Here is a 16,982-nt window from a genome sequence, read left to right as displayed (position 1 = left end):
TGCCCGTAGACTCTGTACATGCTACAATAGAAAAATTTATTTCTAAAAGAATTATTTGGGCACCTTCTGAATGGGCTACAATAATTTCTAATGCAAGAGTTCACCCCAAGCCATTTGAAGCAATTACTGTGAAGCATAATGATTTCGTAGACTGGAAGACTAAAGCAGAAAATTTTTTACCAACAACTACTCAAGAAGGTCAAAATTTTTTTATCAGTAAATTGAGGGTAGCATCATTGCAAAAAGGAGAGGAGAAGATAAAGGGAAAGTATTCATATTCCGATACTGCCACGCAATTCACTTTAGAGATCTCGTCCAATTTACGTCGATCCCGGAAAGGTTTGTTGTTTGCTTTTGAAAATATTTATTATGACTTACCTATATAATTCTATTTTTAGGCCGAAGATCAAACAAAGTTTTGCCAAAAGATGACAATCTCCTTTATCCAACCCCATTACCACTTTCTACAAAAAAATTAAAAGACCTCATGCAGCTGGTGCAAAAACAGGTTATTCCAGCTCGATATTGGGACGAATATCGACAAATGACATGTAGCGATGTCGTAACTGATGCTTTAGCCGAAACTGATGCAGATGATGACCTAGACATTTAATCCTTGTTTATTTTCATTTAAATTTTCAGTTTATTTTGAGTTTATTTGTATTTAAATTGTAAGTTATGTTAAAATATCTCTACGTGAAATATATTATTATTTACTGACAAAATATCGCTTATGTATCTTAACCGCCATCGCTTTAAGAAAAAATACCTGATAAAATATCTTATGTTACATAGTTTAAAAATTTGTAATTTTTTTTTCTATTCGAAGGTCGGAAACCAATTCTACAACGAAAAAAATATAAATAATCCACGTTTGATTTTAATTTTCAATAAATTACGTATTTACAGAAGAAAAGTCCTCTCCTGTAAAATTTGCCTTTTGTCGCTTAAGATGTTTTGTCAAAAACCCGTCGATATATGAGAGTACTTCAAATTTTCTGGTCTTCCTCTTTCATTCATTACCCCATCAAATCAAGAATACTACAAGGCAGTGTTCTGAGACCAATCTTGTATCTAATTTATACCAATGATATTCCCACTATTCCGATGGTTATAGTGGCCACCGCTCTCTTCAAAGAGACATATCCACCAGTCCACATGAACAACCACATTTTAGTTCAAGATGATGATGTTTAATATTTAGGAGTGCATTTTTTCTAAGCGTAAGCTACTAGAACTCAAGCTGTCAATTATATTGGATTACGGGCAAAAACTAAGTTATCTTTAGAAAAGGAACTACTAATCAAAAAAGCTATTTTAAAACCAATATGGAGCTGCGGAATCCAGTTCTGGTGAGCCGCCTCCAACAGCAATATACAAGCAATTATGTCAGTGAAACAAGTGATAAGTGAATACATTGCAACATACCGCGACAGGGTCTCAGGCTACAGACTTAATTACTAGGTTTAACTAAAATTAAGCTACAAACCTCTTAGCGTATAGTGTATATATTGTAAATAGTAACTAACTAACGATAGATTGCCGAATGAAGCAGTAAAAAAAAATTATTCGTTAAAAAAAAATTCGAAAACGTTTCTTTCAGGTAAATTATTGATAGGAAAAAATTGATAGGAACTGTGAATTATATCAACTTACTTTACTTTATCCTGATCTGGCACATCAGTAATAACACAATTCAAAGTAAGATGGTTCAAAAGACCACAAGGTGCGCCATCTGGTGTATGTACCGGACAAATGAATCCCCAAGCATCAGGTAACAACTGTCTGGCTTCAGTGGTTCTCATCTCTTGAAAGAAGGCTCCTCTGTGGACGGCTCTGAAGTGAGACATATAACGCATTCTGTTGATGTTTTCAGCCATAATAACCAAACCTTAAAAATAAACAAATAAATTAGTTAAGGAGTGTGGCTTTAGACCTGAATAAAAATAAAATAGAGGAAGAACTAGAACCTCTGAGACAGGATTCGGGACATAACGGATATAGTTAAAGTGACACCTTCAGTATTACTTCATGTAATACTTCATTACTGTTTATTCGACATGGTTCTTCTTCATTTGTGATTTTTTTGACCCATGCTATTTTCAATATTTGTGACTAACCACGTACCATCTTAACGTTTTTATTTGCAAAGGGAGACTTATTAAAAAATTTCTTCAATGTCATGCAAATGGACCTAGCAATTTCATTATGTCTTCAGTGTTTCATCCACTTGTTTCATTTATGATAGCTGAAGGTATTTATAATTACTCACTTTTTCGATAGGGGTTTCTATAATAAATTGGATTGTTATTGAAGAACATATACTTAGTTTTAACATTAATTTGTCTACCGTAATTCTTGCATATTATCCTTATCTTTTCTAGTAAAAGTCTGGATATACAGCATTCATGGAACTTAGTTCCAACTGCCGAATAAATTTTGTAATTAATTTTGAGCTCTGATGGTCAAATTTTCACTTCGACTGGAAATAGCTGGAAGCTACTATACAACCAAGCCCATGTGATCATATCTAATACTTTAAATTAAAACTAAACAATTATTCACATCCAGTTTATCAACAAAACAAAACTTCAACAATTAAAACACAGGTTTAATTTTAATTTTTGGAATTTCGTAGTTACGTTTATAGATTAGTATTTATAAATGGAAATAGTTAATCAAAATTAATGCATATACACTTTTTATACATTATTAGTCACCTAAATTCTTCTTTTTTTTTCAATTAAAGAAGTTTTCAACAATAAGTTAATTTCAGCTATTAATAACTAGTGATTGGAATGGATGAGTAAGAGGAATATTCATGCATGTTTCCGACAATGACTGTCAAATATTTCCAAGCTCAGTGAATCGACTATCTTCTTTAGGCGTCCTCTTCTGGTTAGTTTAGCCACGTCATTTGTCGTCTACCAGGACCGTGTCTGTAGTTGTAAAACGTTATATCTATCAATTTTAAGTACGTGCTTAAGATAAGTTTTTTTTCGTTTTTTACTATGTCTAGCAATTAGCGATCCATGTTCCTCTGTCTTAAATTCTCTTCGTTTCTAACAGATCTGTCCAAGGAATGTTCAGTATGCAGCGAAATATCGATATCTCAAAGCTTTCCAGTTTTCGCATTGTACTGACTTTCAATGTCCATGCTTCCATGCTATATGGTAGGGTGCTATGTACATAATATTTCACTATGCAGTATTGTAGTAGAAGTTTAAAATAATTTACAAAAAACGAACGCATTCTTGGGAAACCCTTTCTGGCCATTTATATCCTTTTTTAATCTATTGATTCGGATCAAGTGTACCTATTATTGATTAGGCAGAAGATATATGAATATTTCTACTTGCTTTATAGGATGCCCGTTAATCGATATGTTTATTGAGGGTCGATTACTTCTGGAAATAATCATTGTTTTTGGTTGATTTTGATACCATACCTTTCTCCTTTCTGCCCGATTCTATCAAACAGAGTTTGTAAATCTTGCTTTTGTCAACGATTAATACCCTGTCATCGGCGATTTGGATACTGTTGATAATTTTTCCATTTACTTTTATGCCTTCATGTGCGCTATGTAAGGCATTTGTAAAAACTTCTTTTGAATATAAGTTAAACAACAAAGGGTGGCGAAAACAAGCTTGGCGTTAGACAAGTATCGCCGGGTTCTGTGCTAGCAAAGGGATCTTGATTCGTTTTCTATCCATTCATCCATCGATCATGTTACGTTTTAAAAATTGAACCATCTAAATGAAATATTAAAATATTATTTCTATTAACAAGATTGCTCCACTTTCCTATAATATGTACAAGTCAGTTATCTTTCTCTTTCTAATTTCTCCCACCTTTGTGGTATTTGGGTAATAAATAGCCTTTGAATGTAAGCGTTGTCAACGATTCTTCGGGTATATAATCTTGATAGTCGTTTCTGGTATTTGGTACGAAGTGGAACATAAGGCAATTGGTTTTATATATAGATCACCCTCGTTGGGGACATCGGCGAGAACTTGTTATAAAACTTGGGCATATTGGAGTGTTGCTGTAGGCATATTTTGTGTAGTTGCCAAGTTTATGCCGTATTATACGGGGACACATTTCCACAACATATTCTTTAGTGTTAGACTGGAATGATTCCTGAAGCCACCATGAAGAAATAGAACATCAGGCCTTAAACCACCTAATAGAGAGGTAACCAGTATTTATTGGAGATAAATACTCTGTGGGAAGTAGAAGCTATATTGGTATCTGTGTCCGCCTTAAAATCCTTCTGGCCAAAGGGTTTTCATTTTTTTATTATTCTTGGTTACCTTCTTCGCCATTGATTTCCTCCTCGTATGGATTTAGGAATACATTGTTGGATACCTCCGCTAGTTTTATTATTACCGTTTTATTAATTTTTTATGGGCACGTTCATTGCCCTATACGAATTTTACCGTTTTCGGTTTGTTTTATTGTTTTATGTTTACAGTGTTTACGGCTGAGCTCACACGACGCTTATATCCCGATTAATTTTGAGGGCTAGATGCCCTAGTTGCTTCTGCGCATCCAGTTAGTGTGTAGGTTATCCTAGTGGTTGTTAAGTAGTATTACATTTGTTCAGATTATTTTATTATTTATTATTATATATTTGTTTACGGGCTAAATTTATTTTTCCTTTACTTATTATTAATATATAATTTATAAGTGAGGTGTCGTTTCTGTTCCCCTGTTCCATAGAGTTGTAGTCAAGACCTTGGGACACTCTGCCTAGCGCCCAGTTAACATCCATTCGATTTAAAAGAGAAGTCCACAAGGAATCTAAGTTCCTGTAGTTGGCTGTATACCATATATCACAAACATTTTTATTAAAAATCCTTTATAAAAGGTATATAATTTAAAAAACCAATCGGGCTATATCACAAAACGTTTTCGGGATCCATATTCCATCATCAGTGTCTAAGTATACATGTATTGAGCCACTAAATAGAGTTGCTTTCATCAAGCTAGACACATCATCTCAGGACCAGCAACTTCATGTGGAGTCATACGTCGCCATGTTACCAAATCCACTGGTAACTTTAACATCATAATATTTAATACCATATAATGTAAACTAAATTTAAACAAACAATTTTTAATGGGTTTTTACCCACATATTTAGTGGCTCAATACATGTATACCTAGACACTGATCATGGAATATGGATTCCGAAAACGTTTTGTGATATAGCCCGATTGGGTTTTTAAATTATATACCATTTATAAAGGATTTTTAATAAAATTTTTTTAAAAGAGAAGTCTCAACGAATCTCTCCATCTCCACTTGAGCATAGCGGCCTACGCCTTTGTCGTCATCCGACAGCCGGTATAGCAATGTAGCATCCTACATGTGCAGCGAGTTGTTGCAACCATTCCATCGTGTTTTACTTTATCGAAAACTTTCTCATAATCTATAAAACATAGATAGATGTATTTTCTCGATAATTTTGCATTAATAGTAAGAAACTAAATAATACTTCTCTGATTCCTTGACTGTTTATGTAACCAAATTGCTCTGGACCCCTGTTTTCCTCGCATTTCCTATATATTCGAGTGAGTGTGTATGATTTTTAGAAATAGCTTGAGAAGGGTGACATGAGACGTATGAGTTTGAAATCGCTATATTTTTTGTTATTTCTACTTTTTGGTAGAGGAATCGACTACATCGAATCTTATTTACGATTTCACCATTAACGATTATTTTTTTATTTGCATCTGATAAAACTTCCTGGCAAATGTGTTCATTATATACTTTAAATAGCAATGGCCACAGTATCCATCACTGTTTCATTCTCCATGTTCCCCTTATTTCCTCTACGCACCTTTTCGAAAAAGCTGCCGTTTTCAAAAGGAACTGAACGTTTAGCTCAGTATACCCAGGTATCTTGACCTAAACTATCTAAACAGTTCTCAGGAACACAAATCCAAAACTATTACGAGAACTTCTCCAAAAAGGGATCGAACGCATGAAATTTTTGATAATTATTTGGTTTTTAACTCTATTTTAGGACATTGCGAATTGCACTTAAAAAAATTCAATAACATTATCTTTGTATCATTATTGATTCTGGTAATTCACGTAAAAAAAAATCAAGAACATTTATATTTTCTAGATTTTTCGAATAATTTCCTGAATTATAAAAGTTACCCTGTAGTTTATCCCCTGTAGGAATCTTATTATTATGTAAGTAATGGAAGAAAGAACGTAGACGGAAGTAGTAAAAAATCTAGACGAGAAAAGTACCACGAAATAAAGAGAAAAGAGGAAAACAGTGAAAATAATCAGATGTTACATTAGGATCTTTCAAAAAAGAGCAGAAAACACAAAAGAAGGTAAAACATAGGAAGACTAGAAGAATAGTCTATAAGAAGAAGACAGGGAGAATATTAAACATTAATCAACCTGACGACTTATAACAAGATCATATGAGCATAAATAATTTATTTATAATTAACATACCTTTATCTTGCATAAGTCCCAATCCTGATATGCTGTTTAAATTTCCAGTGGCTAAGAAATTACCAAGGGCACTTTCAATTCCTCCACTATTTTTTGCTGCCCTCAACATTTCTGTTTGAGAAATTGAGAAAGTGGCAGCTTTAGCCAACTTCAAAATACTCAATTTCAGCCCGTTCAACCAAGAATACATTTTTTCCTTAAGTATCTGTAAATATAAGTGACCACCTAAAAGAAAAAATGTTTTTAAAAAATGCAATAAAAATCTATCTTTCTATCAAACAGTAGGTTTTATTTTTTTTTCTTCGACTACTATATTTTCTCTGGCAATAAACCAGAACTGTAATTAAAATTGTTACAAAAAAAATAATATCGTGTTTTTTTTTTGTTATTTGGCGGTAGAGATACATCTATCTCAGAAGAATTTTTCCAGAAAAAATATAGCAGCCAATGTAAAAAACAGACAAGAAAACAGCTTCATAATAATATTATTTTGTTTAAAAACAAATTGTTTATTCCATAGAAAAAAATAATAAAATAAGGATTAAAAAAATTATATGGGCTCAGATTTGGCATTACAAGTCTGCTGTAATCTAGGTTTATTATACAGTCATCGCAAAAAAAATCGTAATTAGAACAGGCCTTGGAATAAGCCTTGCTTCTTTTGGATGATTAGTCACTCCCACACAATGAATTCAAAATGTAACCTAACTTGTTTACAATTTTTTGTATTCTTTAAAACACAACGTTAAAGAAAATAAAATCATCAATAAGATTCAATAAATTCAATAGATTCATTAAATAAATAAATAAAATTCAATAAGATAAAATCATCACTAATTTTTTGCTTTTGTAACATATATTTGTTGCGGAAAGGGCAATGGAGAGAATAATGTTACGGATTTCTGTACGTGATAGAATACCCAATGCTACTATACGCAAGAGATCAGGAGTAGCAGACGTTATTGAAAGGATAACAACACTAAAGTGGAACTGGGCAGGTCATGTAGCAAGATCAGTTCATAACCGGTGGACAAAAAGAATTTTGGAAAGGAGACCTCGAATACAAGCTAACAGAAATAGAGGTCGACCTCCAACGAGATGGACAGATGACATAAAAAGAGTGACTACAAATTGGATTCAGATGGTGCAAAATCGGAAAATTTAAGTGGAAAAGCATACGAGAGGCCTATGTTCAGCAGTGGACGTTAGAGGCTAATCGATTAACATATATTTGAGAGTTATTTGTCAGTAACTAATAAAATTCATAAAAGACCATTCAGTCTATTTTAATTATAGCCAAATGTTCTAAAACGTTGGAAATTCTACAAAATGGACTATAAAAATAAGAAACTAACTAGTTTAGAATAGAGAAATTATTGTACCTAGTACTACAGTACTGTACTCAATTACAAAACAAACTAGATACAATTAGGGAAAAAATCAATAACAGGAGAATGAAATGGTAGGATAGGAAATAAAATAAACAAAGGACAGGGATGCATGAGAGAAATATGAACAAATGTAAAGAAATAGAAACGGAGATAGAATGATCCAATTATGTATTGCCAATAATAGGAAACGACCTATGGGAACAACTAATAAATCAAAGACATACATAACATATTCACAAGAGCTAAAAACGACGATAAAAGAAGAAAAAATAATAAATGAAGCAAAACTGAACAAACAACATAGAATAGAACAGTACGAGTAGAGCAAGGTAAATATAAGGAAACTAAATATAGACAAAATAAGGGACATCTACCAAAATAAAATAAATAAGACACTACAAAAATTCAAAAAGATTAAAAAAAAGAGGTCTCACTAGATGAAAAATGAAAAAAAAACTAAGGAAGTAATAACGAATCAGCAAAAGAATCCTGTCGAATTAAGAAAATAATGAAAAACCAAAAACGAACCAGATGGTGGACAAACCCAGTAAAAGTGGCTATCACTGATAAAAAAGAAGGATGGAAAAGATATGTACAAAAAAAGTATCCTAGGAATCATTTTAAAATTTTTGTAAAGCTGTAGGCAAGATTTGCTCTGTTTTTTTAATTTAATTTTAAAATTTCAATTTTATATTTTATTTATGTATAGTAAATATGATTAGTTAATATCTTAGTTTATGTGTGCCAGCCAAGCTCATTTTTCAGATTTACTTAAGATAAGACGTTGTCACACCTGACAGACTCAGCTAGAAAAGTCTAATTGGCTCCCAAAGAAAGTTGTGAGTTATAGTGTTTTATATTGGCTCCCAACTTTCGGCGGTAGTTATATTGTTACCCATTGGCATCCACCGTTTCTGATGAGTTCTTAGATGGTTACAAACCTCAGAGGTTGATGCGAATATGTTTCTAAAATTAAAGAAAAATAAAAATAAGACATACCTAAATACAATTTCCAGAACAGATCTCTGCAGAATTTTTAAAGCAGATTGAGATTAGTAGGTGAGACAATAGAAAGGCTTTGTGTGAAAGAGCTAGTGTCGTGTATTCACGAGAGTTCATCGATAGTGAGGAAACGAGATATATTATATTACATGCAAAGTACACAAAGAACAAATCTAACAAGTTGACATGACGAAAGAATTCTAAATTAAATTCTCTATAATCATAAAAAAAGTTAAAACAAACCTAATAGTAGCTCCTGCATCATTACAGCATCAGCACCCTCCACTTTGCATTTGTCCTGTGCGAAAGAAAACAGTTTCTGTGCCATGAAAACTAGCATGTTAAACTTATCTTCGTTGTTGTCTAGATGAATTAATATACACTTTCTCAAAATAAACTCAGCTACTTCTTTATCTGTCGACCATTCGGGACATTCATAGAATTTCACTCGGAACATTTTGCCTAGATACAGACGACAGTCTTCCATTGTGTGAAGAAGGTTTTCCCTATGAACTGCGCGGAGCATGTTCTGTACACAGCTAAAATGTATGTTTACGTCAATATCCATTACATGTTAAATTAATATAAGTACATATAACTGTCTAACACCTTAGAAGTCAGTGTCAGATAAAAAGTACACAAGAAAAACTAAGATAATACTATACAGAATACTAATTCTCTCAGTCTTCATGAATGGATGGAATAGGAGAGGAAGAACAAAAACATTTTGCGCTTCTATTACAAGGTGACGAACCTCGGTCGAGAAATGATCCGTGATCGACAACATCTGTATGCCGAATTTTGCAGAGAGTACCCAGAGATTCAAGTATCTGTGAACAGCGAATAGCAGATCTATACCGGGTAATTATAAGAATTAATATTATCCCAGAGACTAGACGCGATACCATCAGAAGCAAAGTCGAACGGGAGCAACAGCTAGTTGTGGATCAAGTCCCCAATAAAATCTCTAATGAGCAGATTCCTGAGCTTCTCATACAAGAAACTCAACCTATTAATATGCAGCAGAACAACAATGAGTTGCACGATATACTGGTAAGTGAAATGGAACGTTCCGTACAAGAGTTTAATGGGACAAACCCACTCAGCAGACCACCGCTACCAAAAATAAACTCTTGTAAGAAACTAGGTGCGCTGTTACAAATTATGAACACTGAAGTCCCAATTATATAGTGGAAGCATTGGAATATTTGCATATGCTCATTTACTATGCAGCAACATCAATTTCTAATGTTATCGGCATTAGGATCAGAACACGACGGGATACTAATATCGGAAGGATTGAAAACAGAATTGCACCCTGGTAAAAACGACTGCTGAGGAAAATTGAATTGTTGCGCAGGGAAGTCGACAAGTAATTAAAAGAGCTGAAGAAATAATTCTGAATACTTCAAGACACTCACAACTAGATCCAGAAAACTACACAGCTTAACACTGCCTGGACAGATTAAGACAAAAACTCTCCGTTTATTCAGGTCGCCTAAGGAGTTAGTAACAACCGGAAATGCGAAAATATACTTTTTGAGCATGCAAATAAGGCTTTCTATAGAAAACTGAATTACACTGTAGAAAATGAAAATAAATCCTACTTAAGAAAAGAAGAAATTCATGAGTTTTGGGGAAACCAACTTTCGACGTCAGCTACTCGTAACAACAATACTGGATGGATTAAAGACACGGCAAACAACTGTCAACACTACAGAAATATTCCTAGTGAACCTTCTATCACCGAAGAAGTCTCGAACATTATCAAAGAGTTCAGAACTAGAAATCTCCTGGACCAGACGGAGTTCAAAACTTCTGGCTAAAGAAGTTTTGGAGTGTTCATGAGCTTTTAACAGTATTAATTAGTCATATTATTTCTAATCCACGGGAAATAGCTTCATTTCTTACTCAGGGAACCACTTATCTAATACCAAAGGATCAAAATAACACCCAAGATCCAGCCAAGTACCACCCGCTTACTTGTCTTCCAACTTTTTACAAATAGGTCGTCATATCCTGTGTAGCCTAGCGTATCTACCAACACTGTTCCCTAATCAATATCATAGAGTCTCAACAAAAAGGATGCGCTAAGGATTCTATGGGCTGCATCGACTAAGTCATTTCTATCCACTATCTCAGCTACTGAACTCCAGTGACTGAGGTTTTAGCATCAAAAAATAACAATACTATTGTGGCGGAGCTTAATCATGTGCTGTATATGGATGACTAACCAACCAGTAGCACATAATAGACCGGATCTTATACTAGTTAATAAACTTACTAGACAGACAACATTGATAGATGTGGCGATACCTAAAAATAATAATCTACGTGTTAAATACAACAAAAAATCGCCAAGTACAGAGATCTGGAAATACAAATAAGGAGCCAATGGAGAATATACCTGTTATTCCCTCTACTACTGGAGTCATTCCGAAGAACCTCTTAGAGAACATAAAACAGCTGGGTCTTATTGAACATTTCTATAAGACCACGCAAACAACAGTACGGCTCTCAACATCTAGATGCGTAAGAAAATTTTTGGGAGATATCCCGACGTACCAAGTCACCTAGGGCTCAATAACATGGAACGTGTCCCACCAGAGCTCAATCCTTTTGATACCGTATACAGAATACTAATACTCTCAGTCTTCATGAATGGAGTAGGAGAGGAAGACTAAAGAATACCTGGTGGGGGAAGTTTAGGATAAAGGTAAAAATAATGATGATATGTCTTTCCAGGAAACAAATTACTGTTAACTCATTAAAAAATGTATTGTTATGTTTTTTATTATATGTTTCTTCCAGGCAATCTATGTGGCTTCTTTATGTACAATAAATCTAAGGTTAATTTAAATACTTACTCTATATAGTATGTATCATCCTCGCAACCTTGAATTAACCTCTGATAAATATACTGGTCGCTGTAATTACACAGTGCTTTCAGAATCAAGCACAAAGGAGTATAATATAGCACTTTTTGATAACTAAACATCAGTTTCGCTGTACCATCGTTTACAAAATGTAAGACGTTAGTCTAAAACAAATTAATGCATATATCATTAATACTGAACAATTATTGCTGAATGCATGTGCAATAGAACCAGAATATGAATAGACATAGAAATACTGTGCGCACTAGCAGATTTCAAATTACAGCACAGAGATTTATTTGGATATTTTTAATATTCAAATTTTTATATGAATCAAAAAAGTGTCAAGTCAAATGTATGGTTCTTTTTTACTTACTGTAGCCGTTTGATCGCTCCTAACGCATCTTATGGAAACGCCACAATCCGAAAAAAGGGCGCCTCTTTGTTTCCAACCAGATCTTTTGATAGTTATAGGGTAGTTTCTTCTTGTCATCAATAACATCCTGACCAACTTTTCATTCCCTTTAATAATGAAGTATCCACCCCATTCTTGTTCGTGTTCGCCGCATTCTACCAATTGTTTAGGAGTCATTTTAGATAAATGACAGCGTTCCGACTAGAAATAAAAAACAAAAATATATGAAATAAGAAATGATAATATGGAGAAAGAAAAAATATGAGTATCACACGTTTTACATCGACAAGGAAGTATACTTTAGCTAAAATGAATTGACATAGCACCATAGCAGCACTTGCCATTAATAGTCATATATTTCCTTGGTATTAAAATTAAATACTCAGAGTTCATACAAAATCCAATAGTTAATTAACATAAATCAAAGATAATTACAGACTGAAATGCGCAACCCAACAGACCAGATAAATGGTGACTGTCTGACCCTCAGTCATTTCCAGTCTCGGTTTTTTGCCAGTTCATAGTAGAATCTGTCTAATTCGTAGGTGGCCTTAGTCTAAGTTATTTGTCTGCTCTTGGTCTTTATTCATTTAATTTTCTTGTGTATCTTTTAGCATTTTTAAATTTCGTTCTGTATAAATTTTTAATTCACGGATTTCAAATTTCATTCTGTTTAAGTTTTTAATCTACGTATTACAAATCTTCGAAAAAAAAAACACTTGAATTCCGACCGGGAAGCCATAGTAAGAGTGTTTGTTCATACAGTCTTAATTGCACCGAATACCGCTTTAGAACTGTGTTTTACAACGAAGCATAATAAGTTTTTGTTTAAATTTGCCAAAATAGACCAGTGCTTTTCAAAAGTTTTACTTGGCGTAAAATAAATAAAACTCTCAAAATTCCCCTTATAGGCGAGAAAACGAAGCAGTAAATAGCCCAAAACCTACTAAATTTTTGCAGTTGGATGGATCTCAATGAAACTTGTTGCATTCGATTCCTAAGAGTGTCAGGAAATTTTGTGAACAAAAATGATAATGTAGAAATGAAAATTGCATTATACAATAAGAAAAATGCATTTTGCAAAATGCATTTAGAAGTAATGAAAAATAATAAATTTGTAAGTAGGAAATAATTGACGGAAGTGACTTTAATATTACTTCTGCGGGGCTTTTGGGGTCACTGAATACGAACATCCTGACGGCGATAATCTCCGAGGTTCCTGGTGCACAGCATGGGCCTCATCTACTGGAGCTTTATGGAAATTCAATACATAAGTGCAAACTTGTTACTCGGGGTTTTTTGGAGTTTCTGAACATGAATATCATGACGGCGATGGTCTCCGAGGTACCTGGAGCCCAGGTCCACCTCGACTTCTGTAGTTTTGTAGAAATTCGATACAAAATCAGTTCAAACTTATTACGCAGGGGTTCATGGGATCGATGAACAAGAATATTATATCGGTGATGATCTCTACGTAACAGGATGATCTCCTGAGAGGGGTTACAACTACTGCAGGATTTCTGGGTAACCCCCCACCCTGTTACGCCAGTGCCTGGTTTAGTGCTGAGTGTCCGGATCGCGGAAGTTTAGTAGGTTTTTGAAACAGACCCTCATGGAATATAATTGGTGACTCCTGCTCTAGGAGATGAGGCCGGTCGTGGGCACCAGGTGCATCGAAATCCCGAATAATGAGTTTGCACTGATTTTGTATCAAATTTCCAAATAACTCCAGTAGATGGGTCCATCCTAGACACCAGGGGTGCCTCCGGGTCTATTCTTGACATTATATTTATGTTCAGCAATCCCAAAAAATCCGAGTAACGAGTTTGCACTTGTACTGTGTATCGAATTTTCATAAAACTCCAAGAGATGAGGCCCATTTCGGGCGTCGGAGACCATCGCCGTCAGGATATTCGTATTCAGTGATCCCAAAAACCCACGAGTAGTAATATTGAAATCATTTCAATTATTTCCGAATTACAAATTTCCTGACACTCTTACGAATCGAATGCAACAAGTTTCATTGAGATTCTTCCAATTGCAAAATTTGGTAGGTTTATTGCTTCACTGCCTCGCCTAATAGCGTGGGATCGTTGAGGAGGAATTTTTTTCGGAAGTAACTTTTCGTCTGGTCAACGAAGGAGACCGGGCGGCGAAGCACTGTTCGCGGGTCGTTAGTCGGCTTTCTAGTTTTGAAAATATCTTTGGAGATCAAATGTATCCTTGGCAGTGGTATTATTTGGTGATAGTATGGAGTCAATGAAATAGTACGAGGTAAATTACTATAATGTAGTCACCCAACAAGTAAAAACGTAGCGAGTAGTAAAGATTTAGTGCAGAATGGGTCATCTTTAATTGTCCACAAAACAGGTTCTCAATATAGACAATTCCTTATAGAGTTATTTGAAAGCATTTTGGAGCATAAAGACCGTTGAGACCCTGAAACTGTGAATTCCTGAAGAGGTTATTTGGAAATACTCAAACGAGATTTTGATTTTAATTTTTTGCTTCAAGTATTTTTTGAAATATTTCCTTGTACAGACATTTTATTTGATGTAGGTATTACAGACTAAAATCTAGACTGGAATGATATTGGATTATATATTCAAAAAATTAAAGAATTCGAAGTCCAAATCAGCAGACAGAGGGAACAATTTGATATTATCTGGCAAAAAACTTGCAACAAATTGCAAAAATATCTTATCATTGAGTTTTTTGTGAAAAAATAGATACCTAACATTTCCCAGCAGCTTAAAAAAAGATTTAAAAACCTTTGTGAGTTAAGATTTGTGGAGTTGTGCAATTTCAATAAATATGCCAACTCTAGTTTCCAGGAAGAGGCATTTAATTGTCTAAAAAAGCATTATGCAAATTTTTGACAAGCAAGTTTTTTGACATTCTTTCCCTGCATTTCCAACTGTACGTTTTGTGTGCGTCTCAACACTCTGTAAAAACTGATACTAGTTCCAAAATGCTGACATTTCTTAAACAAATTGAACTGGATGGAGCATATGGTGACGTTTGAAAATTATGTTACTTAGTGATGACAATACCTGCTACAAGTGCGTCTGTAGAACGACGTTTTTCTGTACAAAAGCGAATTAAAAAACTTTTGTCAGAAATTTCACATGTGAGGAGAGGCTAGCTAACTTTACGATTTTGTCAATTGAAAAAAATCTTATTAAAGAAATGTCTGAAAATCCCAGTTTTTATGTCATAAACGAGTTTGCTAAGGATGACAGAAGAATAGAGCTGCACTATAAGTAAAAAGTTTAATAAATCTTTTTATAATTTCATTTAATTTGCATTTATTTGTGAAGGATGGGATATGAACTCCGATCATTCACCCATAATTCTAACCATGAGTGATATGATTATTAGAAAAGAGAACAACCCAACCTTAACTAATAAGCTCACAGACTGGGAAAGTTTTAAAGTAACTCTTGAAGAAAAGATTATTTTGAACAGATAGATCAAGAATTAGATTTATTTGTCAAAGATATTCAAGATTCAGCATGGGATTGCACTCCCATACTGAAAACAAAAGTTAAAGGGAATAACTACCCTAAAGAAATTCGTGAATTAATAAAAGAAAAAAGAAAACTAAGAAGAAAATGGCAGCAAACGAGAGCCCCTCGAGACAAAACTAACCTAAACAATGCCAGCCAGCAACTTAAAAGAGAAATCCAGAAAATTAAGAATGAATCTATTAAATCTTATCTGGAAGAGCTAACAAATGACAACAGCACAGAGTACTCGCTTTGGAAAGCTACAAAAAGAATTAAAAGGCCAATATTACATTCTCCTCCAATAAAACTGGAAGACGGTAGTTGGGCCAGAAATAATCAGCAGAAGGCAGAGAGATTTGCCACTCATCTAGAGAACACATTTAAGTTGCAAGATGACCAAAACGATGACCAGGATTGGCCCGAACCAAAGCAAATAGATGAGAATATCAAGCCAACTTCCCCAAAAAAAGTAGCTGAATTAATTAAAGAACAAATCGACCCAAATAAAGCACCGGGTTATGACCTCATTACCGGAAGACTGCTAAAAAATCTACCAAGAAAAGCTATTGTAAAATTAACAAATTTAATAAATGCTGCCTTTAGACTACAATATGTTCCAGATTTATGGAAGATAGCTGAGGTGATCATGATACCAAAGCCTGGGAAACCCCCCAATGAGGTGACATCATATAGACCAATATCACTCCTACCTGTGATGTCCAAGGTGTTTAAAAAACTCTTCCTGCGAAGAATCCTACCAATAATTGAAGAAAAGAAAATAATTCCAGATCATCAATTTGGATTTAGAAATAAGCATTCGACAATTGACCAGGTGCATAGAATAACTGCTATAATTGAAAGATCATTAGAGAAAAGAAAAGTCTGTTCTGCAACCTTCCTAGATGTGGCACAGGCGTTTGATAAAGTCTGGCATAAGGGTTTGATACATAAACTTAAATCATTCATGCCTAAACAATATTCAAATATATTACAATCATATCTAGCGAAGAGACATTATAGAGTTAAACAAGAAGATGTATACACTGATCTCAAGGATATTGAAGCAGGTGTTCCACAAGGGAGTGTATTGGTCCAGTCCTATACCTAATATACACGTGTGCTATACCTGAACTAGAAGACGACACCATAGCTACCTTCGCAGATGACACTGCTGTCTTAGCGGTAAGTGACACCGTCGAAGAAGCTACAGAAAAACTACAAAATTCAATAAATAAAATCCATGAATGGACCAAAAAATGGAAAATTAAGCTGAATGAGAATAAATCAGTCCATATAAATTTTACCA

At 34.2% G+C, this 16,982-nt stretch overlaps 1 protein-coding gene across 1 annotated transcript in view; it reads right to left on the bottom strand.

The window, feature by feature from the left end:
* Polr1B (RNA polymerase I subunit Rpl135) overlaps window positions 1–16,982 on the bottom strand; it is a 95,897-nt gene that overhangs the window by 46,727 nt on the left and 32,188 nt on the right. Inside the window, exons 3-7 of the mRNA XM_072520460.1 lie at window positions 12,129–12,368; window positions 11,744–11,916; window positions 9,120–9,415; window positions 6,484–6,708; window positions 1,657–1,891 (exon numbers count right to left, since the gene is read on the bottom strand). Of these exons, the coding sequence (XP_072376561.1) occupies window positions 1,657–1,891; window positions 6,484–6,708; window positions 9,120–9,415; window positions 11,744–11,916; window positions 12,129–12,368 (1,169 nt within the window). The remainder of the gene's footprint in view (window positions 1–1,656; window positions 1,892–6,483; window positions 6,709–9,119; window positions 9,416–11,743; window positions 11,917–12,128; window positions 12,369–16,982) is intronic.

Source organism: Diabrotica undecimpunctata, chromosome 1, assembly GCF_040954645.1.
Source record: "Diabrotica undecimpunctata isolate CICGRU chromosome 1, icDiaUnde3, whole genome shotgun sequence".
Taxonomy (NCBI): Eukaryota; Metazoa; Arthropoda; class Insecta; order Coleoptera; family Chrysomelidae; genus Diabrotica; species Diabrotica undecimpunctata.
Note: the sequence above shows the minus strand (reverse complement) of the source record. Positions and strands in the feature narration are given on the sequence as shown.